This window comes from Anolis sagrei, chromosome X (genome assembly GCF_037176765.1).
Source record: "Anolis sagrei isolate rAnoSag1 chromosome X, rAnoSag1.mat, whole genome shotgun sequence".
NCBI classification, from domain to species: domain Eukaryota; kingdom Metazoa; phylum Chordata; class Lepidosauria; order Squamata; family Dactyloidae; genus Anolis; species Anolis sagrei.
Genome location: NC_090034.1, coordinates 47,677,629 through 47,705,402, shown reverse-complemented (window position 1 = coordinate 47,705,402; position 27,774 = coordinate 47,677,629). Strand labels below are relative to the sequence as shown.

General features: G+C 49.7%; 2 protein-coding genes across 6 annotated transcripts in view; one reads left to right on the top strand and one right to left on the bottom strand.

Moving 5' to 3' along the window:
• SMTN (smoothelin) overlaps window positions 1-21,429 on the top strand; it is a 33,785-nt gene extending 12,356 nt beyond the window's left edge. For 2 of the 5 annotated variants that reach the window (XM_067473309.1, XM_067473308.1), the window contains exons 9-21: window positions 272-302; window positions 1,713-1,805; window positions 2,290-2,811; window positions 5,239-5,357; window positions 10,241-10,381; window positions 10,567-10,642; window positions 11,098-11,250; window positions 12,378-12,440; window positions 14,950-15,013; window positions 15,473-15,643; window positions 15,840-15,963; window positions 16,048-16,199; window positions 20,038-21,429. In XM_067473309.1, coding sequence (XP_067329410.1) covers window positions 272-302; window positions 1,713-1,805; window positions 2,290-2,811; window positions 5,239-5,357; window positions 10,241-10,381; window positions 10,567-10,642; window positions 11,098-11,250; window positions 12,378-12,440; window positions 14,950-15,013; window positions 15,473-15,643; window positions 15,840-15,963; window positions 16,048-16,199; window positions 20,038-20,191 — 1,863 coding nt within the window. In that variant the 3' untranslated portion in view covers window positions 20,192-21,429. Of the gene's footprint in view, window positions 1-271; window positions 303-1,712; window positions 1,806-2,289; window positions 2,812-5,238; window positions 5,358-10,240; window positions 10,382-10,566; window positions 10,643-11,097; window positions 11,251-12,377; window positions 12,441-14,949; window positions 15,014-15,472; window positions 15,644-15,839; window positions 15,964-16,047; window positions 16,200-18,029; window positions 18,196-20,037 lie in introns of all 5 variants that reach the window. The other 3 variants (XM_067473312.1, XM_067473311.1, XM_067473310.1) reach the window with 3 other exon arrangements.
• A 186-nt stretch (window positions 21,430-21,615) lies between these two features.
• Window positions 21,616-27,774, bottom strand: SELENOM (selenoprotein M). Its single transcript, XM_060785338.2, has 5 exons — window positions 27,523-27,774; window positions 24,124-24,159; window positions 23,124-23,158; window positions 22,580-22,658; window positions 21,616-22,412 (listed from the first exon to the last, which is right to left on the bottom strand). Exons 1-5 carry the CDS (start codon window positions 27,640-27,642, stop codon window positions 22,227-22,229), a joined length of 456 nt encoding a protein of 151 aa, XP_060641321.1. The 5' UTR covers window positions 27,643-27,774; the 3' UTR covers window positions 21,616-22,226.

Below are 27,774 nucleotides of genomic sequence, written 5' to 3'. Positions count from 1 at the left end.
CTACTTTCAAAGCAAGGACAGCACAATTAACCAGGAAATAACACTTTCAAACCATGAACAGATTTTAAAAAAAATATATTGTTATTAATAATCCTGTTTTTTATAAAAACAAAAAGCAGTTGACATAGTTCTAGTGCTTTGGAGAGCATCTTTAAAGCTTGGACCAAACTCCAGAGCGGATTCGTTGCCTCACTTAGATGTGGCGTTATCTCTCCCTTTGAAGCTCGGTGACGCATTAGAATCTTGACGCATTTCTTTCTCTGTTTTCCAGGAAGTGGGCACAATGAACGAAGAGGCTGATGGTAAGCGGGGTGCACCATTTTGTGCTGCTTTTTACGAGGGTCAGAATGGTTCCCAAAATGCTGATGTCACTGGTTTAGGCCGGAACTGTCAATCCCAGCGACCTGTTTGAATGCAACTCCCAGAAGTCCTGCTCAGCTGTCGATCATGGGCAAGCAAGCTGGGAGTTGTAGCCTCACAAGAGCTGCCCTAGCACCTGTGGGTTTCCTGTGGTCTCAGCAATGCTGCTGCTCTCCAGGGCCCTGTCTTCCTTGCTGGGCTCCTTGCCCTTCCCTCTCCCTCGCCGGGCCATGAAAGGGAATGCCGGCTCTTCGGCAAAGTGGGACCTTTTGCATTCTTTTTCCCAATAAGGTCACGAACGGAGGAAAGCCTCTCTCCTTCCTTGGCAGGGCCCCTCGCCTTCGCCTGTTCTCTGCTTTGGGAGAGTCCATCACTCCATCCTTTTCTCTCGCTACTTGGATCACATTTCTAGCCGGCTTTTGCCTTTCCCCTAAAGGGGGAATGCTAGGCTTTGGAGTCTTGGGGGGGAAAAAAGAAGAACGTGGCTGAACTCTGCCTCAAAGCAGGCGAACCTGGTCCCTTCTTCCTTGGCCGCTAAGACAGGAGAGCTTATTGCCCAGCCTGATAGGTATGGCCACCTTGATCTAGGATAGAGGGTATGACAAGAGGGCATTGAACTACGGCTCTGGGTCTTTCTTTCCTCATCTTCCAGCTTGGCTTGCTTGCTGGAGCCGTTCGTCCCCTCCTTTTTGGCACCACAATGGGTCTTCATTAGCAATACAGGAGAGGGATAGAGTTCAAATATCTAGAAAGGGAAGTCGGGTGAAACATTCAGAGCCCCTGGGTTGGACTAGATGACCTTTGGAGGTCTCTTCCAACTCAATGACTCCTTCCATTTTCCTTGGCTTTCATGCATTTGTTCATCTATAACTGGCACGTCTTGGGACAGGTTGTTTACCAATCTCATGCTGTGGATGATAGAGGTTATAGTCCAAGACACCCAATTGGAAATGGCTGCTTTCAGACCTCTCTGGTTTTAACTTTCATCTCCAAGCACCTTTGGATTTGTAGTTTGGGGCTGCACCAGCCCTCTTAGGCAGGGAAGGCAAATGACCTTGTGAATCTACAACTTCCAGGGTTCCATAACATGGAGTCAGGGCAGTGAAAGTGGTGTCAACCCAAATATTAATATTACAATGTAGGTTCCAAAGCCAGCTCCACCCTCTTAGTTTTGGTACCTTGTATAGCTTTAAGAGTGCCACGCTGCCATGTTTTGGCCACCTTTTGGGCCTCTATACATCCCTGGGTTGCTTTCCAGTTGGATATCAGTTTTACAGACATTGGATATACTTTCTATCTATCCCAACTATACTCTTGTGAAAGTTATCATTTCCTCTCTTCTTTCTCAACAGCTCTGCCAGCAACTGATTCCAAGGGCCCTGCCCCCTTAGATGCCTGCAACTGCGAAACTGCAGCATCCGTGCTACCTCCAAAGGGCAATGCAGGTAACACTCTGAGTTACCTCTCTACAGGGCATTGAGGCCTGGGTGATGACTCTGCTCCTGGTTTTAGTCTGAACTTTACAGTAGGAATCCACGTTGTGTAACCCACAAATCAGTTTGGAGACTTGGATACTTTCACATAGAGCTTTCACACAGACAGATGTTTGGTGCCAATCTCAATAATAAATAAATAAATAATTAATAAATAATAATAATAATAATAATAATAATAACGTTTTAAATATAATAATAATAATTTAATTATTATTTGCCTCTTTCTCTGTTTAATCTCTGTTTCTCTATTTTGAAGGGGAGGCTTTTCCCAAAGGCGAAAGGGAGGGACTCCTAAGCCTCTCAATCTCTGGGATCTGGGATTTTTCCCCCTTAGGAGGCTTGGCACAGCGCCTGCTGTGTGTGGGATGGGAAAGGCTCCCATCCCAAGCCGACACTCATATCCCTTCCTCGCTTTCTCTCTCTCTTTGGGCAGATGCCCGCCGGGAGCAGCCTTTCCAGCGATCGGGCTCAGTCTGGGAGCGGGCACGCAAGTTCAACGCAGAGCCCTCAGTGACAAAGGCAGTGCCCCCCAAGGCCGAGGGCCCTGGCAAAGGGGCCCGGGTCCTGCAGCAGCTGCGGTCCCCATCCAGAGAGTTGCCAGCCGGGCTGCAAACCTCCAAACGGGCAGGAGATGTTGGCACAGAGCAGGTGCCCAAACTGGCCTCCTCCTCCTTCTCGGCCGGCCCCAAAGAGGCGGGCACTCCTAGGGGGCGGAGCCAAGGCAGCCAATGGCTGGGCGGCAAGCTGAGGGCTGCCTCGGTTGAAAATGCCAAGGGGAGCGCCGGCAGTGCAGAGGAGCCCGATGCCCAGCCGGGTGGCACCTCCCGCAAACCTTTGGCACATTCCCACCAAGACGACGAGGCCATGAAAACCCTCTTCACCATCGAGATCAAGGAGGGCCGCAACCAGCCAGTCCGGAGTCATATTGTGGGGACGCCAGGCAACCAGCGGGCAGGTGAGTTGGCATTGCATTGACACCTAGGATTTATATATATATGCACGCTTCCCATCTGCAAAGAAATAGAACTGGTGCTCTCTTTGGCCCCTTTGTGGGCAATGCCCTGTGAATGTCTTTTTATTAACTATCAGTGAATTTTAAATAAGTAAATGGGATTAGAATGGGTACCAGAGTTTTCCCAAAGTGAATGTTAAGGGTCCGGTAACGGGAATAATTTGCAGAGGTTGGAAAGAAAGTATTTCTTAGATAAGGAACTTTCTTCCATGTGATGGATGATGGTTTTGCTCTGGGAGGGTTTTGCCTATTAATCTGTCTTATCAATCTTATCTATCTTGGTGTGTGTCTGTATTATTGTATACAAGCCGTCCCCTGTCACGTATTGCTGTGGCCCAGTCTGGTGGTCTGGAAAATAAAGTAATGAGAAGGTGTTGGCTTCTAATATATGTAATTTCTTTACGCTTGTGGGTAAACAGTATCTGATTACATTTTCTTGCCCTGGTGAAGGGAGATGGACTGGATGGCCTTAAGTATTTTCTTTTGGTCATGGGGGTTCTGTGTGGGAAGTTTGCCCCAATTCTATCATTCTTGGGGTTCAGAATGCTCTTTGATTGTAGGTGGACTATAAATCCCAGTAACTACAACTCCCAAATGTCAAGGTCTATTTTCCCCAAGCTCAATCTGTGTTCCTAGTTGGGCATATGGAATATTCATGCCAAGCTTGATCCAGAATCATCATTGTTTGAGTCCACAGTGCTCTCTGGATGTAGGTGTACTACAACTCCCAAACTCAATGTCAATGCCTACCAAACCCTTCGAGTATTTTCTTTTGGTCATGGGAGTCCTGTGTGCTACGTTTGGTTCAATTCCATCATTGGTGAAATTCAGAATGCTCTTTGATTGTAGGTTAACTATAAATCTTAGCAACTACAACTCCCAAATGACAAACTCAATTTTTTTTTTGAGTGATGGTCAACCCCTTGGGTTAGTAGGTGTCTTGTGGCCAAATCTGGTGGCAATTTATCCAGAGGTTTTTGAGTTATGTTAATCCCACAAACAAACATTACATTTTTATTTATATAGATATGTATATGCTTAATTCAGTCTTTAATGCCAAGTAAGGATACACAACAAGGCTCTTGGTTGTATATTTTGATGTTCTGTTGTTAAAGCTGAAAAGAATGGGGACTAAAAAACACCCCATCACTTTCTAAATACTTGAACCTTCCTCCAGTTGTCAGTTGCAATGATATGTTGCTTTCTTGAACGTTACAACCCTTGTTCAACTCTCTGGATGAGGATGGGTTGTCTTTCCGATACTGGATTATCCATGCTTTTGCAGAAAAGTGCAGTTTCCTCTGACCATGTTTGAAATGTCGACACGTGGATAAATCGTCTGATAGAATATGGAGATTGCAAAACATCTGAGAACTTCGTAGGACCAAGTTTGTTTGTGTAGTTACTTCCACCCAGATTTTAAGTCATAGGAGAGTTGCTTTGTTTGGAACACTAGAAGGAACTTCTTGGTGGTCAGAGTATGTGGATGATGGAACCTGTTGCCTGTTTGGCAGTCTTCCGAAACATGCTGGGCAGCTACTTGTTGGGATTGCCTTAAGGGAGACCCTACATTGAGTTGTGGGTTGGACTGGATGGCCTTTGGGGTCCCCTTCCAATTTTAGGATTCTATGAGAAGCCGGTGGAGGTTGGGCGGGGTGGGGATTAGCAAAAGAAAAAACCTATAAATCTCTATTTTAGGGAGCAAGGTCAGGGTACAGTTGTGGGACAGCATGCACCCCCTTAATGGATTCTAGGGATTGGGCTGATGGGGCGATTTTAATGCTCTCTGTGCTGCCCTTAAACCTTGTTCCCTACTTGTTTTGGAGGAAGCCATCTCTCCTCCTTATGTCCCAAATGGCTTGGGTGGCTAAGAAGGGGATGATGGGCTGTATAGTTGGGCCCTGGATGATGGAAAGAGATGAGGTTTATATCCTTGGGGGAGGACTGTCTTAAGGAAGGATGGTGCTCTAGCACCTTGTAACCCTTGCATGCCCCAAGGCAGATGTAGTACCCACTATGGAAAGTGCCCATTGACCTCCCCGTTGCTAAATGCTATCCTTGCAAACTTTTGGGTTGATAATGTAGTTCCTACATACCAGCTGGATAGCGGGAGGGCTGGGGGCTGCATTTTTGCCAAGATAGAATCCTGGTCGTTGGATTGTGTGCATGTGGACTAGTAACTTGAGAAGGAATGTGCAGAGTTTGTAATAAAAAAGTGCAATCTGCCTGCTTTAAGCTAGTCAAGCATTGGGATCAATTTGAAGGCAGGAGGGTGAGCATCCCTTGGCACCTGCTGCCCTGCCCCTTTGGACCCTTCCCTATTGTGCCAGCTGCCTTTTACACCTCCACTCTTTTTCTCTTGTATTGCAGAGCTGACCCTGGGCTTGAGGAGCACCCCCATCCGCATAACCACCACCAGCAGTAGCACTGGCAGTGGGGCGGGCAGCGCCAGCAGCAGCCACCATGGCAGCAACTCCAGCTTGCATAAGGTGAGTCCACTTTCCTCTCTTGACTCTGGCCATGAATCTTGGGGTTGGTTTTCCTTTCCAGCTCTGTGTTGTTTCCACACAGATTGAAAAAAAGAAAAAAGAATTCCATTTGCTTGTAGGTTTTTAATAATAATAATAACAACAATAATAACAACTTTATTGTATACCGTTCTGTCTCCCCTAGGGGACTCAGGGGAGTTTCCACATAAGCAAAGCAACACAGAAACATACACAGTAGCCATTTAAAACATATACATAAAACTATTAACACAATCATATACATTAAAAAACTGGTTCCAAAACTATTCCATCATGCAAAATAAGCTACTAATGGCCAGAATTTCAAAGTGGGCTTAGACAGTTTGAAAGGACTGGGCCGGGGCTAGTACAGTGAGGTAATATAAGGTTGGAGAATGGGTAAAGTGCAAAAAAAGGTCCTAACTAATGGCCAGAGTGGGGTGGGGCCTGAGGCTACACATTTCCAGGGCCTACTGAGCAACTATAAAAAAGGTATGGGTTAGGGCTAGATGTGTTCACTTGATGTGCCAGAAGTGGCATGTCCTTTGCTGCAAATCACCAAGAGCATCTTGGCACCCCTCCTTTAAATATTTGTCCAGGGTGATTTACAAGACAAAATAACACAATGAAAATGTCTTGGTGAGCTAGCTTTCAGCTGCGATGTGGTGGGTGGCAGTGTTCAGCCATTTAAGGCAATGCCTGCTGTCCTTTGGTGGCCTGGCACCCTTTCAGGGGAGCCCTTCTCTTGTGCTTCCCTTCCTCCCAATCTCGGAAGACATCCAGGGTGTTTCTGAGAAGAGGGAGACACGCTGTTTGTGTTGTATTGGACCTTTGCCAGGCATGTGCCGTGGCCCTTTGCCATGTTTGTGGTGGGCATGGCTGTGCGTGAAGGATCCCAGGCAGCCGGGTTTGAGATTCCCCAAAGATCCCTCTAGCCTTTCAATCCCTCGAAAGTGCACCCTGAGCCCTCCTGGTGGCCAGGTTAATCCGTCAGGCGTTGGAGGGCAGAGCAACTGGTCGGAGGGTTGCTGTCCCCTTGACTGGCATTGCCGCTTGAGTTGTGACACCTCAGCGCATGTCTGCCAGAGCTAATTAGGCTAATGCCTTGTCCGGGTTTCTGCAGCGGCCCTGTCGTCTCTCGTTAAGGTATTAGCCAGTGGCTCAGCGAAGCGGATAGGTTGCCAGAGGAGCTGTCTTGCTGCCTGGTGGAGTACAGTGCCAACCCCTAGGCAGGAGAGGGCATTGCAAGGGGCCTCTTAGAGTTTGTGGAGGGTAAGGGCCGAAGAGCTTGAGGGAAGGAAGCCAAGCGGGACAGCAGAGGCGAGAACCCGATCCCTTGCTTTGCCCTGCATTATTCAGTAAGGAGCGTGGTGCCAAGGGGACAAGGAAAGTGACTTGAGAGGGCTGGCATTTGACTGGCAACCCATGGCTCAGGTGAGTGCCAAGCGGGCCTCCACCTCTTTCTCCTGTCCCCTTCCATCTTGCCAGTAGTAGACAATTGAAGGGTGGCATTGGGACACTGAGATGGAATTTGTGTAGGATTCCTGTTGAATGTAGCTTGCCTTGTGGCAATGCCAGAGGAGGTGTTGTTTGTGTTTGCCCCACTGTCAAGTGCACATTTTGCTTCCTGTGTCTCTGTATGGGAATTATTTGGGATTCTGGCTGCTGTTATGGATTCTCAGTACTGTTTACCTCTTTCTGCAATTGACAAAGAAAAAAAGTAAAAAAGAAACCTATTACTCAGTCTCAGCTTCCCAAATCCTGGATTAGGGGGCAGATATAGGGCAGTCCTTTGTGAGTTGACCCCAAGTCAAATCCTTCTTCCAGTTGCATTGGAGGACCTGACAGGTGGCTAGTGATCTTTTCCAGCCTGAAGCAGACTGTGAAAAGGTTTGTGTGGCGTCCGTCCCTCATTGTTTTGAAGTGGGAAGCTTCTCGCCTTGCCCCTTATCATCTGCCAGGACTCTGTGCTGCCCCCAGGGGGCACCCTGCCCCTGTCCAAATCTCCATTCCTTTCTCCGGTCGGGACGCAGTCCCCTCCCAATCCGTCAAGCCTTCCGACCACCTGCCCCGGCTGTCACCCTGTCTTTGACTGTCATTGGCAAGCGGACACCCTCCTTCGCCTCTGGGACAAGAATAGCCAGAAGCAATGCGGATTGCCTGCCTGCCTCTGCCGCTAGCGTTCCGGGTGCCACAATAGGACCTGATTGGGATTCTGCCACAGCAAAAGAGGCACAAGGCAGTGCTGCCACCACTTGGGACACTTTGGCGACCCAAGCTAGTGGCATCCAGTGACCTCCTCTGCTTGGTTGACCTTCAATCTCTCTGTCGCCATGCCCGGGGTGCCCACCCCAAGCCTGGAACGAGCACCAGCTTCAGCCCCAGAGGAGCCCTTATGCCAGGCCATCCAGGAGGTGCGCCAGGAGCTACAGTCCTGCCGCTTGGCGCTGGAGCAACAGGTCGAGGAGGCCCTCCTCCTGGTGCGTCCGCTGTCTGCCGCCCTCGCCAACCTGCAGGCGGAGAATGCCACCCTGCGGGCCAAGCAGGAGCAGCTCAGCCGGAGCTTGAAGCAACTCAGCCTTTCCCAGGGTGAAGAGAAGGACCCCAGCACCCTGCTGCTTGAGTCAGGAGATCCGGGGGCCCACTTTTCGGGCACCAATGAGCCTGCAGAGCCTGTGGCGCACCCGCCTACATTTTCTAGCACCCGGAGGTCCTCGGGGGCCCATCTACCTCGGAGTGGCAATGTTGCAGGTGCCACAGTGCCAGGGAGCAGCCGGCGTTGGTAGGAAAGAACATGGGGACTGTGACCGATGGTCAGGGACACCTAGACTCCTTCTGGTTTGCTTGGCTGCGATGCCTGGCCACCGCTCACTTCAGCGTAGAAAAGGAATGTATGGTAGCCAACATCTACAGTACGAATCCTATCCTCTGAGCAAGCCTGGACTTTGAGCTGAGTGGATTGTGTACCAAGAAATGTCCAATACCACCATGGTGCCAACAATGAAGATGTTGCCAGGGTCCTTGGCAAACCGACGTCCACAAAAACAGAGAGGCTCCTGACCTGGATTACAGCTTTCATTTGACTCAAAAGAGGAGGGAGGGAGTTGGAAGAGGGAACCAAAGGAATGGAATATCTGTAGAAGTGGAAAAGGCTGATATAAATGAAGGAAATGTGTACTCTGTTGCGACTTGGTATCATTTCTTGTGTGTCGGGGAAATGTGTGTGTGAGAAAGCCAGGAGGATTATATCTGCCAACTTAGGGGACAGGTGCACTCTGCCCAAGGCTTGGCACATGGCATCTTACCTGTGCCAATAGAACCCATGGTCATTCAAATTGCTTGGGGCAAAATGGCTGCCAGGGCAGCTGCATCAGCAGGGGGTGTCTTTCCCTGGCACGGAACCTGGTCCAGCTGCCTTGTGCGGCTCAGTTTCTGGGATGGTCCCCTCCTCTTTCTCTTCCCAGCTCAGGGCTCATCCAAGAATGTGTGGGCATGGATAGCAACGGCTTTGAATGCTGTTGTGCAGCTTGTGCTGGGATTGTCTCCCATCAAGTGGCCCCAGCATTGGGAAAGGCACCTCCAGGTCTGCAGGGTGGTGAACTGACCTTAGGTTTTATCTCTGAAGGCGCTCTCCGAGGTGCTGGATTCCTTTTGCCAGCTCCAGATTGGCACCTCGGAGAAGAGTGGCATGAACGTTTAGAGTAAACCCTGGGGTGGATCCAATGGCATCGCTGCTGTGCCCTCTTTCAGACCGTCTTGAACCCTCATCCTGCATAGTGACACAATTTTGATTTCTGCTGAGAAGCTGTTTTGCCATAAGCCCTTCTAATCCCCCGCTAGAAATCCCCTGACACAGTTTACTCTGCTCTGTGCCCACAGAGTACTTGAAACCCTGCTCTCCCTTGCTAGGCCCGGGCATAGCTCTATAGCAGGCACGGGCAAACTTTTTTGTCTTAGGGCCACATATTGGGTGGGATCGATCCAGGAGGGAGAGGGCGAGGGAGAGGGCAGGACTGGGAAGGGGCATCACAGGGCAGGGCTTGGGTCATCCTCAAGTTGTCCTCCTCAAATAAGGACAGGACTGCTCACCCCTTCCTTATGCCCGGAGGAAAACGAGATATGCGTCTGCTGCCCCGATCCACCTCCCCCGATCTTTGGGCTGTCTTCTTGGCATTATGCTCGGAGGAGGGCTTGACAGGCAATAGCTGAGAGTGGTCTCGAAGGCTCTTATTATTTATTTACATTTATATACCACTTTTCTCCCCCTGAGGGAACTCAGAGCGTTTTCCAACATAATAAAGGTAAAATTCAATGCCATACATACATGTGAAAACCAAAACATAATAGCTAGACAATAACATATAACTATAAATTAAAAACCTAACCATATTAATACATAAAACATAAAATAAGGTTTGGACATTTTAGCCACTGCATCCTCGGCATAAGGATGGGGCCGCTTGCACCCTCCTTATGTTGGGAGGAGGATAAGGATGCGGCAGGCTACCGCGTCCTTAGGCCAAGAGAGCAAGGAAAATGAGGAGGGCCTGAGGTAAGCAGCCAGGGGGCCGTATCTGCCCTCCGGGCCTTATTTTGCCCATATCTGCTCTATAGAAATGCCAAAGATCCTTTGCAAAATGGCACCAAAAATCCTGCTTCTTCAGGATTTTTGCCCTCTTGCCCTACCAAAGTGGCATAAATTGTTTGAACCCCCTCCCCCTCCCCCCCATGGGAGCCATGCCAAAGGAGACTGTGCAGCTTGTCCTTTTGCAATGTCATGCCCTTGCCGACGGGGCACCAAAAAGGGTTTAGGCACGTCCAGCCATGGGGTTTCCTGCCAGGCTCAGTGACCATTTTTTTCTTAGATGGAGGCTGAGTTGCCGGAGCTTCCCAAGACGTCGGCGGTTCCTATTTCCCACAACGCAGAGAAAGAGAAGGCTCCGCGCGGGCACCTAAGTGCCGAGGAACTGAGCAAAATCGAGGAGGAGGACGTGCTGGATAAAATGGTGGGTGGCAGAGAGAAGCCAGGAAAAAGCCAAACTATTGGGCTTTTAAAGACTTTGAAGCAGGGACGAAAGGAAGTGCTTTGGTTTTGGGGTGCTACCTGGTTGTAGAGGTTGGGTTTGGAGGCAGAGGACGATGATATTGGTGCCCCACCCCCGTTTTATTACGTGGGGTTTTCTCTTTCCAGCTGGATCGGACAACGGACTTCGAGGAGCGGCGGTTGATCCGGGCAGCCATGCGGGAATTGCGCCAGAGGAAACGAGGTACATTCAGAATCATAGATAGATAGAGTTAGAAGAGACCAAATGGGCCATTCAGTCCAAGCCCCTTTTGCCATGCAGGGAAAGAACAATCAAAGTATCCCTGACAGATGGCCATCCAGCCTCTGTTTAAAAATCTCCAAGGAAGGAGCTTCCACCGGTCTCTGAGGCAGAGAGTTCTGTTGTTGAGCAGCTCTTCTTACAGTCAGGAAGTTCTTCCTAATGTTCAGGTGGAATCTCCTTTCCTGTAATTTGAGTCCATTGCTCTGAATCTTAGTCCTGCTCCTTCGTCTCCTCCTCCTCCTCCTGCTTCTTCACAAAGGTTTAAGGCCAGTAGCCCCCTGCAACCTGGCCTGCCTTGCAGGGCTGTTGTGAGGAGTAAAGTGCCTCTCAAGAGTTTTTCTGAATTGCCTGCTTTCCTCTTGGGTCTGACCCCTCTTTGGCCGTGCCTTTTTCAGAGCAGCGCGAGAAGGAGCGGGACCAGCGGCTGCAGGAGGCCAAGGCCAAAGGGGCCACCCACACCGTGGAGACCACCGCCCGGCAGAGCGCCACCTCTGCTGATGGATCGGCCGTCAGCACCGTCACCAAGACCCAGCGCCTGGTCCAATCCAGTAAGGAGCAACAGCAATCGGTTGAGGGCAATGCCATGCCATGGCATGGTTGCCTGGGGTGGCCATGGGGGCAGGACTCCCATGCCAGGGAATTTCCTTTTGAGATGGGTTCGAGCCAAAGATCTGGGCCTGTTTGGGAGGGGATCAGCTTCATCATCTTAACACAGTTGACCGCATGCTGTTTGACCCCACTTTGGCTTGAGGCTATAGAATCCTTGGAGCTGTCATTTGGGGAGGCAAAAGGCCTTGCTGGACTGCAACTCCTAGGATTCCATACAGCCCTGGCAACTGAGGTGGGGGCAAACTGCATTTGTTCAACCATGTCGATGGGTCCTTAGAAACCTCTGCCTCTTCACTCTGCTTCTCTTCTTCTCTTGGAGAGGATCCCCTTTCTTTCTGCTCTAGCAGGTGTCCCATTTTTCCTCTTTCCACTGAGCGCTTCCTCACCCACCTCGACCGAGTCCTCTCTCCGCTCTGAAAGGTACCTGCCCAATCTCTCTTTCCTCCGCTTGGTTTCTGGCCTCTGCCTGGCAGTCGGCACTTCGAATGGCTTGCGTTGGCACTCTCTTCCACTGCTTCCTGGCACCCGGGGCTTTACTCTTGGCTGCTGCTTTCCTCACCCTCCCCCATCATTTTCAGACCACATTTCCCCCAAACCATACGGAACCCCCCCCCCCCCCGATGTGTCACTCTCCTCTCAGCCATATGCATTTTGACCACTTTCCCTTTTTCGCATTGGCTCAGGTGTGCTTGCGTGTTCCAGTTGCCTTTTGTATTATGTGGTTTCGAAAGGTGCCCTTGTTTTTGCATGCATCTTTCTGCTGAAAAGCATCTCAGGTTTAGATTGGACTCGGCTCAAATGGGGACACTGGGGATAGAACGTGCCTTTCCAAGAGCACTGGTTTTGAAGGCAGGAGAGCCTGGATCGGCTGCAGCAGAGAATGTAGGTTTTCCATTATCCTTGGAAGGAAGAATAAGGGGGCAAAGGCTTCTTAAGGAAGGTAGATTTTGAGTGAATGTTAGGAGAAATATCTGGATCTTGCTTATGACCATCCTCTGGAGGTGGGATATTGAAGCCATTGCCTCTTGGGTTCCTCACGTCCCTCCTTTCCTTGTCCTTTCCCCAGACGATGGCAGCAAAACCTCCCGCACCATGACCATGGAGTCCAGCTATGTAAAGAGATCAGAAAGTAAGTAAGGTCCTTTTGGCAGAAAGGAAAGTAGGTTCAGATGGGTGATCCTGGGTTGAGGGGTTGGTCTAGATGACCTTTAGGGTCCCTTTAGGACAGCGTTTCTCAACCTGGGGGTCGGGATCCTTGGGGGGGGGGTCACGAGAGGGTTTCAGAGGGGTTGCCAAAGCCCAGTAGAAAACATATATTTCTGATGGTCTTAGGAACCCCTTTGGCAGAGAAGGCTGAAGATCTTCTCCACCTGTCCTTCTCTTTCTTTTTGGAAACAGACGGCTAATCCTCCCATCAAAAGCCTTCCTCCGCTGTGTTTGGCGGGTCTGTCAGCCAAGGGGAGGGCTGTTTCTGAGACTCCAAGCAGGGAGGGGACAGCAGGCATGCTTGGCGCATGGCAGTGTGGTGCTCATGTGCGGACGAGGGAGAGCGTGCACGGCTGGAGGGAGGCTCGTGCCAGCAAGTCCCTTTAAGGCAGGGGGGTTCTATGCATCTCGTGGTGCCAGAGCCTTCCAAGTCTCCCAATTTTATCACTGATGGGGTCTAGAATGCTCTTTGATTGTAGGTGAACTATAAATCCCAGAAACTACAACTCCCAAATGTTAAGGTCTATTTTCCCCAAACTCCACCAATGTTCACATTTGAGCATATTGAGTATTAGTGCCAAATTTGGTCCAGATCCATCATTGTTTGAGTCCACAGTGCTCTCTGGATGTAGGTGAACTACAACTCCAAAACTCAAGGTCAATGCCCACCAAACCCTTCCAGTATTTTCTATTGGTTATGGGGTTTTGTGTGCCAAGTTTGATTCAATTCCGACATTGGTGGAGTTCAGAATGCTCCTTGATTGTAGGTGAACTATAAATCCCAGCAATTACAACTCCCAAATGACCAACCCCACCAGTACTCACATTTGGGCATATTGGGTATTTGTGCCAATTTTGGTCCAGTGAATGACAATACATCCTGCATATCAGGTAGTTACATTCCAATTCATAGCAGTAGCAAAATTACAGTTATGAAGTAGCAACGAAAATAATGTTATGGTTGGGGGTCACCACAACGTGAGGAACTCTATTAAGGGGTCGCGGCATTAGGAAAGTGGAGAAACACTGCTTTAGGATTCTTAGGCTCAGGTCAACCCACTCCAGACTTCAGTCCCAACTTTATGGAACCTTACTGACCAAACAGCTTCACCATCCCTGAAGATTCGCACTAAAACCCAGCCCTCCTGACGTGGAAGTTATCCAGTGCTGATGCTAATGCTGGGCTGCCTTTCCCTAAAACATTTATTGGATGTTAAACAGAGATGGGAGATAATCCTCCAAATGGGGCATGAAATTCTAAGTATTTTCGTTGTTTATTGTACGTCAGTAAAGCCAAGTGGTTGTCTTTGTGTTGGTCGTTGTCCCAGAGAGCGTCTTCTCATGCTGAGCTGACATCTGCCTTTGCCAGAAATTTAGCTGAAAATAGGCTGCCTCTTTGGCTTCCTGTTCCTGCTTCATCAACAGGCCCTAGGCTGAGATTTTCCATAGACACAAAAGCAGAAATCCCAGCCATGGAACGGGGAGAACAGCCTTTCTCCTGTCTTTTCCTTCAGACTTGGTCAATCGAGATCCTCCTTCACTTCCCAAGTCAAAATGAGATTTAAAAAAACAAAAACAAAAAAAGAGCAGCCAAATCCACCTGATGGCTTGGAGACACCTGATGCCAAGGTCACTCAGAATTGCATAAAGCAGAGCTTTCAGGCATCTTGCAGTGTTGTATTACGACCCTGTGCCGTTATAGCGTTCTCATTCCACTTGAACCACCATAACAACCTTCTGTGCCACCTGTCCTGCTCTGGGCCACAACAACAACAACAACAACAACAACAACAATTTATTTATTGTATCAGGAGCAAACCAAGGGTACAGTTGTAATGTATTTTGAAAAACAACAAGTTTAGAAACTTGGCATTATATTAAATGTCCTTTGACCAGTAGCTGGCCACTTAGAGTGCCTCTGGTGTTGCTATAAGAAGGTCCTCCATTGTGCATGTGGCAGGGTTCAGGCTGCATTGTAATAGGTGGTCTGTAGTTGGCTCTTCTCCACACTCGCATGTCATGGACTCCACTTTGTGGCCCCATTTCTTAAGGTTGGCTCTGCATCTCGTGGTGCCAGAGCCTTCCAAGTCTCCCAGTCTTTTGTGTGCCCAGAAGGGAGTCTTTTATTTGGTATTAGCCATGGGTTGAGGTTCCAAGTTTTAGCCTGCCACTTTTGGACTCTCACTTGCTGAGGTGTTCCTGCGAGTATCTCTGTAGATCTTAGAAAACTATTTCTTGATTTAAGGTGTTGGCGTGCTGGCTGATATATATTATTATTATTCACCAGAAGTGACTAATAATAATAATAATAATAATAATAATAATAATAATAATATGACTTTATTTATAACTCGCCCTCTCCCCGAAGGGACTCAGTCTTGTGCCTACAATCTTTTGTCATCTCTGTCCTTTCCTTTCTTTGCCCCTTCTAGCAGGTGGCAACACCTTCGTCCAGACCAAGTCCTCCTTCAGTTCTTCCTCTAAGAAAGTTGGCAGGTGAGTGTGAAGGGGGTTTCCCTGGGGTTGACAACGTCCGTGGCTTGGCATACAACTGAGCAGCTGGGAACCGAGGCTGCCCCTTAGTTGCTCTCTGAGTTATTTCTATCTCGCATTTAAGGAAGTTCTCAACGTTGTTTACAGAGACATTTAAAATACATGAAAGCAGGACCCTAAAAATAAATCAAGGGGAAAAAAGAAAGGTCTTGACAGAAACATGGAAACAAAGAGAAGCCTTGTTGTTTTCCTGTGGCATCTCAGATGTCCCTCTCATTCACTTCTTTTGCCTTCTGAAGGAACTCTTGGGGGACACCATTGCCGTGAGCATAGGTTTGGCCCTTGGGAGACATAATTGCTCTGACCAAACTGGGACAGAATGTGCCTCGGGGGAAGGCAATGATTTCATATCCATGCCATGTTGCCCTTGTCATTGATCCTCCTTGTGCCCGCCTCTTGCAGCATCTTTGAGCGTGAGGACGAGAGCCCCAGCCGGGCGGGCAGCTTGGCAGCACTGGAGCGGCGCCAGGCGGAGAAGAAGAAGGAGCTAATGAAGGCCCAGAGCTTGCCCAAGGCCACCACTTCGCAGGCGCGCAAGGCCATGATCGAGAAGATGGAGAAGGAGGGCGGGAGGTGAGGCGCTGGGCCCATACTGGCTCGAGAGCAGGGTTCAAATCCTCACTTGGCCATGGACGCCCACTGGGTACCCTCAGGCAAGGCCCACGCTCTCGAAGGAAGGCAATGGGAAATCCCTTGGCAAGAAAAACAGCCTTTGGATCGCTGTACATATTAAGTGGGCTGTCATGTTCTTTCTTCTGTTTCTCCGCAGCCCGGCAAACCCTGCTGTGTCACGAGTGGCTGTCCAGCGCTCTGCCAGCTTCGGGGTGCCCAATGCCAACAGCATCAAGCAGATGCTCCTGGACTGGTGCCGCGCCAAAACCCGGGGTTACGATGTGAGTGGCTGACCCCTTGCCTTCCCCTTCCGGCCCGGCCTCGTTGGCACCTCTCTGATGCCCGCCTCCCCTTTTCTCTTCTAGCACGTCGACATCCAGAACTTCTCTTCCAGCTGGAGTGATGGCATGGCCTTCTGCGCCCTGGTCCACAACTTCTTCCCCGAGGCATTCGACTATGCCCAGCTCTCGCCGCAGGACCGGCGACGCAACTTTGAGATGGCCTTCTCAGCGGCAGAGTAGGTATCCCCTCCTCCGTTGGGCAGGAGGCAGAGGGCAGTGCCCACTTCCTTGGAGTGAGGTTTGTCGAGTTAGGGAAGGGGGTCAGGAGGGATACTGGAAGCTGCGCATACACACTCCTCGCTTTTCCAGTTGCAAAGGGCATTGGCTTCACCGTTCCAACACAGGAGGCATAAGGGCTAAAAAGTTGGTTTATTTAAAAAAATGAAGGCCAGGATTCTCCAGCTGGCCTTGCCAGCAGGGTAACGGGGGCAAGCATCGCTTCTTGTTTTGCCCGGGTGCCCAAAGAGCCTTTTGCCCCCTCCTGGTGCTTAGGACCGCCTTGCCTGCACACCGGTGGGTGGGCATCGCTGGCGCTGTCTCTGGAACATCGTGGTGCGGTCACTGCAGACTATTTCCTGCTAAGAGCTGAACATTGGGATGGGATGGTGTGGAAGGGGGCCATTGCAGCTTGGCGACTGGCGGGCAGGGTGTTGGAGTGGCCATGGCTCGGGCACGGCCCGAACTCCCTGAGCTTGGCGTTCCCTGGTGCCGCACGAGGACCAGATCCTGCAAGAAAAGACATCTCTCTCTCTCTCTCTTTTTCTCCTCCCTCAGATGCTTTCTCTCCTCAGCACTAAGGGCGGGTTAGGGGCCCCCAGGAGCAGTGTTGGGCAACCCCTCTGGCTCCCAGGCCATTTCCTGAGGCTCTTGCCTCCAATCTGTCACTCAGGAGGGTGACTTTGGGTTCGACCCCACCAGTGACTTGGTCCAGGGCCCAAAACAGCCCATCCGCATGTATGGGACAAGAGGTCTGGGGCAAACTTTCTGACCCCAGGCCTTTGGGCCGTTGGGTAGCTCAGCCATTGAACTTCCTTTTTGGATCCAGAAGGTCCCACGTTCTATCCCCAGTGTCCCCATTTAGGGTTGGGAATGCTCTCCATCTGAAAGCCTGCTCCCCGCTTTCAAAGTATCCATTGACTTACTGGCTGGGACCCTTTTACAGATAGTTCCCTCCTGGTACCCTGCATAGACACTTGGGGTGAGCCCAGCATTTCAGTGCCCCTCTCCATGAGTGCCAGGTTTTATTTTACCCACCACTGCTCCGTGGCATCCTAGGCCAGTGGGTGGCAACGTGGCCTTTTTTCTATGAAGGATGGCCCACCTGCGCTACCTGCAGGGCTTTCTGGGTGCCCAGCACAGTGCACAGGGCACTGCCTGGCCATGTCTCCAGCTCGCAGGGTGGCCCATGCCTGGCGTGTGGACCGCAAGAGCAACCGACCCCTCCTTCCACGCCCGACCTCCAGGTGCCGTCCTGTGCCGCTTTTGCCCCCCTTCCCTGGTGTCTCCCCTCAGCTTCAGGCACCCCAGGCGTGCCGTGGCGCAGTTCCAAGGCTGGGGCTGTTGGCGCAGTGGGCAGCGCTTTCTTGCCCCACCTTGGAATTGGCGCGAGCGCACTGCACATCTCCTCTCCGTCTCCTTTCCGTCTTTCCTCCCTTCTTGCTGTGTGAAGACTTGACTTTGTCCTGCACCCTGTCGTTGCCCCTCACCATCCTGCCCTGGCACCACTTTTGTCACCCACACCTTGTCGGTCTCATTGGTCTGAAGAATGAGTCCCAGTATGCCATGCTCCCCTTTCCCACCCGTTTGCCTTTGCCTGGCACTCCCTCCCCCCATGCATGTATGTGGGTCTGACACAGGGAATGTGAATTGGATTTATGTATCTCTTGTGTTTTCTCCTCCTATCTCTTCCTGTTTCTTCCTCTCTTTCTCTCCCTCCTTTCCCCCCTGACCCCGACCTGTCTGGGCTGTGATCACTGGCTTCCTTCCCCACAACCCCCCCCAACCAGGACACATGCGGAGTGCCCCCAGTTGCTGGACGTGGAGGACATGGTCCGGATGCGGGAGCCCGATTGGAAGTGCGTGTACACGTACATCCAGGAGTTCTATCGCTGCCTGGTCCAGAAAGGGCTGGTTAAAACCAAAAAGTCTTAGCCGCCCCTCGGCAGAGCCATGGTGAGACCTTCTTCTTCTTCTTCTTTATGGGGACTGGGGGGCAGGGGAGGGCAGGGGCACCAGCCTATGCCCAGGACGCAAGATTTGCCATTCCCTCTCAGTAAGGAACTCTTACTCCCTTCTCTGAGTCTTGGACCAACTCACATATCTGAACCTTCCTATCTCTAACCAACACATATCTCTGAATCTAACTAGTTCCTGTATCAAACCCAGGGATGGGCAAACTTCTGCCCTCCCTCCAGGTGTTTTGGACTTCAACTCCCACCATTCTGAACAGCCTCAGGCCCATTCCTTTTCCTCCTCAGCCCCTTAAGTGGACAAGGAAGGGGAAAAGGAAAAGGAAAGAACCCGAGGCTGTTCGGAATTGTGGAAGTTGCAGTCCAAAACCTGGAGGAAGGCCAAAGTTTGCCCAGGCCTGGTCTACTCCATGTCTCTAAATCTAAATCTAACTCTTGTCTCTAACTTCTATCTCTGAGTCTAAATCCTGCCTCTACTTCATATCTCTGAATTTAACCAATTATCTAATCAACTTAAATATCTGACTCTCGCTCACTCATCCTCGTGAGCCCCTCTAACTAGTCTGAATCTCCGATTTCTTTTCCAGGCCTAACTAATCCTAACTATGTCTAACTCCTCTCTGAACCCAATTCATAACTCTGAGTGTGACTTAATTCCTCCCTGAGTCTGCCCCGTAGCTCTCATGGGCTGTCCTATCTTTTTCTAGAAGCCCCTTCAAATGTTCAGCTGTCACCCAATTCTTTCTCTCTCCACTGATCTGATTGCTTGTCCCATCTCCTTATCAGATCCATCACTTCCTTGCCCCCTGGTGCCTCTTCTCAACACAACGGTATTGGGGGATTTTTCTGGAAAGGTCCAGAGCGTCCTGTGTGTGTTCTTGCCAACTCTTGGTGTTTGAGTGTGTGGTTCCTTGTTCTACGGGCATGGTTTTCGGCCTGGGTGCTGGTGGATGATGGGCCAGGTCTACCTGTCGATCATCAGGGAGAGCAGGTGGCCTTCTGGGTTCCCGAATGGGGCCAAGACGGGGAGACACGGAGCCGGCCCAGGTGATGGGAGAGCTTCGTAGTCTCCTCCTTTGCCTCCGTCTTTTTGTTTGTTTGCTCTGGCCATATAAGTCCCGGAGGAGCGGAGGCCATGGAAAAAGTGACTCAGGCAGCCCTTGTGAACATCTCCTCCTTGGCCTCCTCCTTCTCCTGGGACAAACCAACGGCAGAGGAGGTGAAGCCATGGCTTTATAAGGGCAGCTGGGAGCGCTCTTGGGGCCAACCCAGATTTGTGCAGTCGCCGAGGAGCCACAAAGCTTGGAAAAGTGGCACATTGAAACCACAAGCAAGGCTTTGACTGGATTCATGAGGAGGCTGCTTAGGGTCTTCCCAATTTTGCTGGACCGAGTCCCATCGTCCTTCAACTACTGTTTCTGCTGGATAGGGGATTTGAGGAGTTCTAGTACAGGTGGGAGGTGATGCCCATCTGCATTACTTTTTGGAAATTTGTCTGTGCCCACTTCCCATGAGGTATCCCCACCAGACACTCTCTATTTGCTTTGGTTTTCTCTGGATGTTGGGGTGTGAGCATCCCACTCAGCCTCTGGAAACCCGGGTTTTGAGTCCTCACTCTCTATTGGAGGACATGGAGCAAGACTCTCGGTCCTGGGAGTGCAAAGCTCAGGAAAGATAGAAAAACGGTTACTGAGGGCAGTGTCCTTCCCAGTTGGGCAATCAGCGTGTGCCCAGTTGTGGTGTACGGGTTTTGTAAGTCTCTTTGCCAGCCTGTCTGCTTTGTCACCTTCCCTCACCCGCCTTGACGCCGCTCTCCCTTTGGCAGGATGCTGGTGGACTGCGTGCCCTTGGTGGACGTGGAGGACATGATGATCATGGGCAAGCGCCCCGACGCCAAGTGCGTCTTCACGTACGTCCAGTCCCTCTACAACCACCTGCGGCGCCATGAGCTCCGCATGCGGCAGCAGCAGCCCTTCTAGCCTCCCTCCTTCGCCCGCCCCAAGCGCCCACCCAAAGGCCCGCCACCCGGGGACAGCTTTGCCCGCAACGCCACACTGCTCTTGCCCCTCTTTGTCCTCCTCCTCGGCAACAGCGTGGGGTTGGCAGGGCCCTTGACCCTCTTGTGCCCACCCCGAAGGGTTGGCAGGACTTCCGTCGGGAACTGAGGACCTCCACGCGTGCTTTTGATATAATGATGATGATGTCTTGTAAGTTATTCCTTTTTAAAAAAAGAAAAACGTTGCCTCCGCTGTGCCACGACCCACCCCTTCAGTCCCAAGCTCGCCGCTGAAAATTTTTTAAAGTTCCAACTACAACCCGGAGCGGATGCTTGGGGGGTTGAAGCCTTCATTGGTAAAGAGGCAGCCCTGCTCATGCCAGAAAGGCCACTCTTTGGGACCACAAATCTGAGAATCCTCCAATTGGGGATTTTTGGGGAGATGTAGTCCTAAACAGTAGCTGGAAATTGCATTCAGTCAGGTCAGGCACTTGGTCCCTTTTGCTTACAACTGGCATCTCTGACTGGTAAAGAGCTCAAGTTTTGCCAGATGTTGGAGTTCAAGCTGCACTCCAAGCCTATGGTCCTCCACTCACCTCCAAAGAAAATGCAGCATTCCCAGTGGACTCAGGCAAAAGCAAACTGCTGCAGCGCAGGCCCTCGTTTCCATCTGTGAAACGTCAAAGGGCATGTCACTGGTGCTTTCCCAATTAGTCAGGCATCTGTTCCAGGTTTTAGTCTCAGCTTTAGATAATCTATTTCGAAGGTCGAGTTCAGCACCTTGGCAGTTTGGGCTAAAATCCAGAGCGGATTGAGGATTTGTACTCCCAGAGTCCTTTTAGCTTCTGAGTCAGCCAAAATGGAGACCAGGTTTGGCATTGGCATAGATGCCGGCCCCTTTCTGCCAGCCGTTCCAGCCAAGAGATGCCTAGTGTGCCAGTCCTTGTGGAAGCCCAACGTTTGCCCGCTGCTTCTGGATGGGGAGCCACCAATGGGTTTTATTTGTGTGTATCAAACAGCATCTGTTACAGAGTCTCACTTTGGGGCTCAGAGCTTGGGGTATGACATGCGTGGGGATGACAACTCCCAGAATCCCCCAGGAGTTGGGCTCTTCCTCCTGCACTGCTCTGGGCCACGCACTGGCTTCTTGCTGTTTGAGCACCGCACAAGAATGTATGTATCGGGCACCAAGTGAGACAATAAAAGTTTGGATCGACCCTTGTTCTAGCTTTACTTTCCTTTGTTTTGCCTGCTAACCTATGCCATCTTTTTGAACCATCTGATTCCAAGACAATTTAGTCCACTTTTCTCTTTCTCCCAAAGAGTGGGGGGCAAAATATGGGCACTGCCTCTTACTTAAGAATTCTATACACATTTCCCCATCAATTGTCACAACATGGAGCCTGATGGATGAAAATAGACTTTATTTCAGGACTTTTGGTGTACAGCAAATAGAGTGTGGGGAACCTGCCTGTGTTTGCCAGCATGCCATGCTCTGGTGCCCGATGGGACACTGTCTATCCACCCTCGGCGCCAAGAGCTTTTGGCCGAGGGCTTCATCCTGTCCCATGAACGCAGAGCACAGCAGCGGGGAAAACACATGCCAACTCATTCTTAGAAAGGTGTGCCCTGGGTGATACGAACAAACTCATCTTCGAGGGCATGGCTGTGGAATTGGGAAGGGGAGTGACCAATTTTGGGAGTGATCTACAAACAAGGTGGCAGGGGGGCAGAATGGGACAGTGCCAGTGGACTGATGCTTTTCATCCCTTAGTAGTCTTCTGCTCCTATCGGAGTTGAATGGGCGAAGTTCGAACTAATGCCACCCTTTTTGGCATCTTAAAGTGGGCACCACCTAGCACTTTCAAGTATCTCTTTGCCACCATCAGGGCCTGGCACTTCTTTTTCTTCTTCTATAGTGCCATTTTTGGCCATTCCGTTCCCCTGCAGTGGGCACAACAGACCTATGCCTGCCATGCCCACGTCGTGCCCTCTCTGCCCAATGAGAAAGCTCACATCTACAGTTCATTGCCTGCAGCTCCTTTCCCCTCTGCCTTGGGCTTGGTTGCCTCTGTGGCTGGTCGAGCTGGTGACAGCTTATACTCTTCGGGCACAGGGGCATCGGGCGCCTCCTTGCGGTAGAAGCCCAGCTCTAGGACCAGCCGGTTGATCTCTTCTCTGGTCATGTCACTGAGAGGGATACGCTGGAAAATAAAATTGGAACTCAGTGCCATACCTCCAAAGGGTTCATGTTCAGACTAGATCCCAGAACAGATGCATTGCTTCATGGACAAGAAGGGCAATGGTGCCACAATGGCGCAACACCAATCCCACCCCTTTGCGACTGCTGCACTCAGGATACCCTTCCTACCTCCAGTTCTTTGTATTGGAAATTGAGCAGCACGAGTTCGGGGTCGGATCCGGGCAGGTGCTTCATGACCAGGTTGTGGCTGAGAGAAGGGTTAAGGAAGCAGGCAAGAATGCCAGGGCTTGGCAAAGGGACTCTAGCTCCCAGAATCCTCTTGAGCAGCAACAATCTCCAGGCATTCAAAGCCATGGGACTGAGTTTGGGTTTAGTTGAAATAGTGTCAAATCAGTTCCTCTCTCCGTGGGCACCCCATCCTCATCTCTGTTGTACCAAGTCTCACAGACATCCCGGCCGTTGGCACATCCCATACAAGCAGGCATTGGCATATTGGGGTGTGCCAATAGGGGTCTTTCACTCCAAGGGCCATTTCTTATTTCGAGGAAGTCCTCAGGGTGGCATTTCATGGGCAGAGAGTAGTCGCCTGCCTCTCTTATGGAAACGGCCTTGCCGTCCTGGCTACAATGCCCAAGCCTTCGGAGTTTGGTACAGTGTCCCTTTGGGTTCCCCTTACCCACCCCATAATGATGATACCCTACCAAAAGGATACTACAGAGGGAGGTCTTCCGTGATGAAGGCCTTCACCTGAAAAATAAAAAGAGACAACGATCACTGACAGAACTTGGCAATCCTAGCGGATGGCATTGAATTTTCCAAGCAAATTTTCCTGCATCAAAATTAGCTGAGATCCCTTATAACATTATTTCTCAACCTGGGGGTCGGGACTCCTGGGGGGGTTGCGAGGGGGTGTCAGTGGGGTTGCCACAGACCATCAGAAAACACAGTATTTTCTGTTGGTCATGGGGGTTCTATGTGGGAAGTTTGGCTTAATTCTATCGTTGATGGGGTTCAGAATGCTCTTTGTTTGTAGGTGAACTATAAATCTCGGCAAGTACAACTCCCAAATGCCAATGTCTGTTTTCCCAAACTACACCAGTGTTCACATTTGGGTAAATGGAGTATTCATGCCAAATTTGGTCCTGATCCATCATTGTTTGAGTCCACAGTGCTCTCTGGATGTAGGTGAACTACAACTCCAAAACTCAAGGTCAGTGCCCACCAAACCCTTCCAGTATTTTCTGTTGGTCATGGGAGTTCTGTGTGCCAAGTCTGGTTCAATTCCATCACTGGCTGAGTTCAGAATGCTCTTTGATTGTAGGTGAACTATAAATCCCAACAACTACAACTCCCAAATGACAAAATCAATTCCCCCCAACCACCAGTATTCAAATTTGGGAGTATTGGGTATTTGTGCCAAATCTGGTCCAGTGAATGAAAATGCAGATATTTACATAACGATTCATAACAGCAGCATAATGATAGTTATGAAGTTGCAACGGAAATAATTTTATGGTTGGGGGTCACCACAACATGAGGAATGGTATTAAGGGGTCGTGGTATTTGGAAGGTCGAGATACACTGCCCTACAAGCAATGGAGCCTGCCTGATTTGGGGAGCTAAGCAGGGTCAGGCCTGGTTGGCACTTGGATGGGAAACTGTCAAGGAAGGAACGCTAAGCAATATTTCCGGAGAAGGAATGGGGAAATTACCTCTTTCAGGCGGTTCAGTCGTCATCCTCGGCAACTCTGGGGGCAGAAAGCAGGGAAATACCATTAAAGACCCCTTAGTCTCATACTGCACTCCCCCTGTATGTAGTTGCATTTGTTAAAAAAATTAAGCCACTAAAGCCAAAAGCATTCCGGAAAGGATTCAAAGCTGATCACTGGATTGGCTTCCAAAGAGGCTTCCCAGAACGGAGGAAATGTCACTTGAGGTCAGCGACGGCATCCAGGGCTTATCCTCCAGCAATTGGCACTGACAGGTAGTCTGTGCCTGAACCTGGAGGCTCCACTTTGCCTCTCTTTTTATTTCCTGTATGAATTGTAGAGCCCTGAGATATAGGGCCAAGGCCTGGTGCCACCCAAGGCCCAGCGCTAAAGGGCTCCCTTCCTTCCGTCCTTTTGGAATCCCGGAATATATCATTTTATGGCTGCCTCACCCTGGCAGTAAATGTGACAACTCCCATAATGTACATGTTTGAAGCAGCTGCTGCCCGAGGCTGCAAGGATGGCAGTGCCAGCCTGGCACCCTCCCCATATGGCCTGCTTCCTCTCCAGTCCTCTTTTGCCCCTCCAGGCAGCGGCTTCACAGCAACAGCCCTGCAAGGAAGGCCGGTCCCAGGCTTCCCCAGTTTCCCCAAAAGCATGCTGCACATATGTTGTGCCAATTGCACCCAACTGCAGAAGTTGCTATGGAGGAGTCCTCAGCTCCTCCAGGGGATGCTGGGAGCTGCACTCCAAGAAATATTTTTAATCATGTTATAATGATATATTATACATAATACAACACATGATACAGTACAATATATCATACTAATAGTATAATATACAGGTAGTGTACTATATATATTGTGGTAGAATAATATAGTACAATATAATAATAAATAATAATAGTATATTATATATTACATGTAATACTGGATTACTAATAATATCGCAGTCTGGTGGTATAATACAATATAAAAGTTAGGTGAAAGTTTCCCCTTGGCATTAAGTCTAGTGAAGTCCGACTCTGGGGGTTGGAGCTCATCTCCAATGTGGCCGGCATGACTGCATGGAGCGCCGTTACTTTCCCGTTGGAGTGGTACCTATTGATCTACTCACATTTGCATATTTTTGAACTGCTAGGCTGGCAGAAGCTGGGGCTAACAGCAGGAGCTCACCTCACTCCACAAACCTTTTGGTCAGCAAATTCAGCACCTAGGTGGTTTAACCCACTGCGCCACTGAGGAATCCATATTACAATGTAGTCATATATAATACTAAGATTGTGCTATGCTCATAAAAAAATATATTGGATTTATTTATTTACCATATTTTTAGCCCACCTTTCTCAAACCTGAAGGTGACTCAATATCAATACATATAGTATTGATAATAATTAGATATACATATAATATTGATAATAATATAATGGAATATAATATAATAGTAATAATAATAATACAACTTCCCTTCAGGGTAAGAAAGCTGGGGTATAATGAAGCAAATAAATAATAATAAATAATGACTGTTTCTCATTATTTAGACCATTTCAGGGCCCTTCCACACAGCCATATAACCCAGAATATCAAGCCCCCAGTGGAGCAGAAGGTTAAACCACTGAGCTGCTGAGCTTGTTAACTGAAAGGTCACAGGTTCGAATCCGGGGAGCGGCATGAGCTTCCACTGTCAGCCCCAGCTTCTGCCAACCTAGCAGTTCGAAAACATGCAAATGTGAGTAGATCAATATGTGATGCTCCGGCGGGAAGGTAACGGCGCTCCATGCAGTCATGCTGGCCACATAACCATGGAAGTGTCTATGGACAACGCTGGCTCTTCGGCTTAGAAATGGAGAAGAGCACCAACCCCCAGAGTCAGACACGACTGGACTTAATGACAGGGGAAAACCTTTTCTTTTACCTAATACAATATAATATCTCATAACATTGTCATATAGTAATACTAATATATTAAATATCATTGTTGTTAGGGATTACATTGTTAAAATTTAATATTATTATTAAATATAATTACTCCAGATAATATGTAATAATATATCATGCTAATACTCTGTTACTATTGTGTATTTGTATAGCTGAAGTTGTAATGTTTTTGATTGTGAGCCGCTTTGAGTCTGTATGAGGAGATACAGGGAGATATATATATATATATATATATATATATATATATATATATATAAAACTAGCCGTCCCCTGCCACGCGTTGCTGTGGCCCACTCTGGTGGTCATGGGGGTTCTGTGTGGGAGGTTTGGCCCAATTCTATCGTTGGTGGGGTTCAGAATGCTCTGTGATTGTAGGTGAACTACAAATCCCAGCAACTGCAACTCCCAAATGTCAAGATTCTATTTTCCCCAAACTCCACCAGTGTTCACATTTGGGCATATTGAGTATCCAAGCCAAGTTTGGTCCAGATCCATCCTTGTTTGAATCCACAGTACTCTCTGGATGTAGGTGAACTACAACTCCCGAACTCAAGGACAATGCCCACCAAACCCTTCTAGTGTTTTCTGTTGGTCATGAGGGTTCTGTGTGCCAAGTTTGGTTCAATTCCATCGTTGGTGGAGTTAAGAATGCTCTTTAATTGTAGCTGAACTACAAATCCCAGCAACTACAACTCCCAAATGTCAAGATTCTATTTTCCCCAAATTCTACCAGTGTTCACATTTGGGCATATGGAGTACCTGTGCCAAGTTTGGTCCAGATCCATCCTTGTTTGAATCCACAGTACTCTCTAGATGTAGGTGAACTACAACTCCCAAACTCAAGGTCAATGGCCAGGAAACCCTTCTAGTGTTTTCTGTTGGTCATGGGAGCCCTGTGTGCCACATTTGGTTCAATTCCATCATTAGTGGAGTTCAGAATGCTCCTTGATTGTAGGTGAACTATAAATCCCAGCAACCACAACTCCCAAATGACAAAATCATAATTTTTTGAGTGATGGTCACTCCTTGTGTTGTGAGACGTATTGTTGCCAAATTTGGTGTGATTTCGTTCATTGGTTCTTTTGTTTTTAAGGTACTCATTATGCACAGAGCATTTTTATATATATAGATAAATATAAATAAATAAATAAATCCCTCTACTGAGAAAATCTACCAAGACGGTGCAATTTCCTAAATGGCCACGTGATGGCGGCAAAGCGCCGGCTCAAACATAGGCTCAGACGCTGGAAGCTGAGCCAGGCGTATATACGCATGCGCCTACAGCTCGCTCCGGCTTGGCCGTAGAGGCCAATGGCTCAGCTGCCAACGTATGGCGCCTCTAACTGAGCGGCTCAAAGGCGCAATTCCCGAAGTAGCCACTGGAGGGCGGTAGTGATGGGCACAATCTTCGCCCTTGGAAGAGAAAGGGGCGCAAACAACTCCCTGGACCGCATCTCAGACTCACCTCCACTTTCCCGCCAGCCAAGCCTTCCAAGCGGGCCCGGTCAAGCTCGAAGGCGCCCAGGGGCCCCGATCCCGCCAAGAGCAGCACGGGCAGCAGCCAGAGAGGGACTCCCGCCGCCATGGCTCTCCTCCGCCCGCGGATGATGGGCTCTACTGCTCCTCAGACAGCGCCCGCCCGCACTCTGCCTTCGCTTCTCCCGCGGCTGCACCGCTTCGGAGGAGATGCCACGTCCGTGGGGCGGATCCTCCGCCC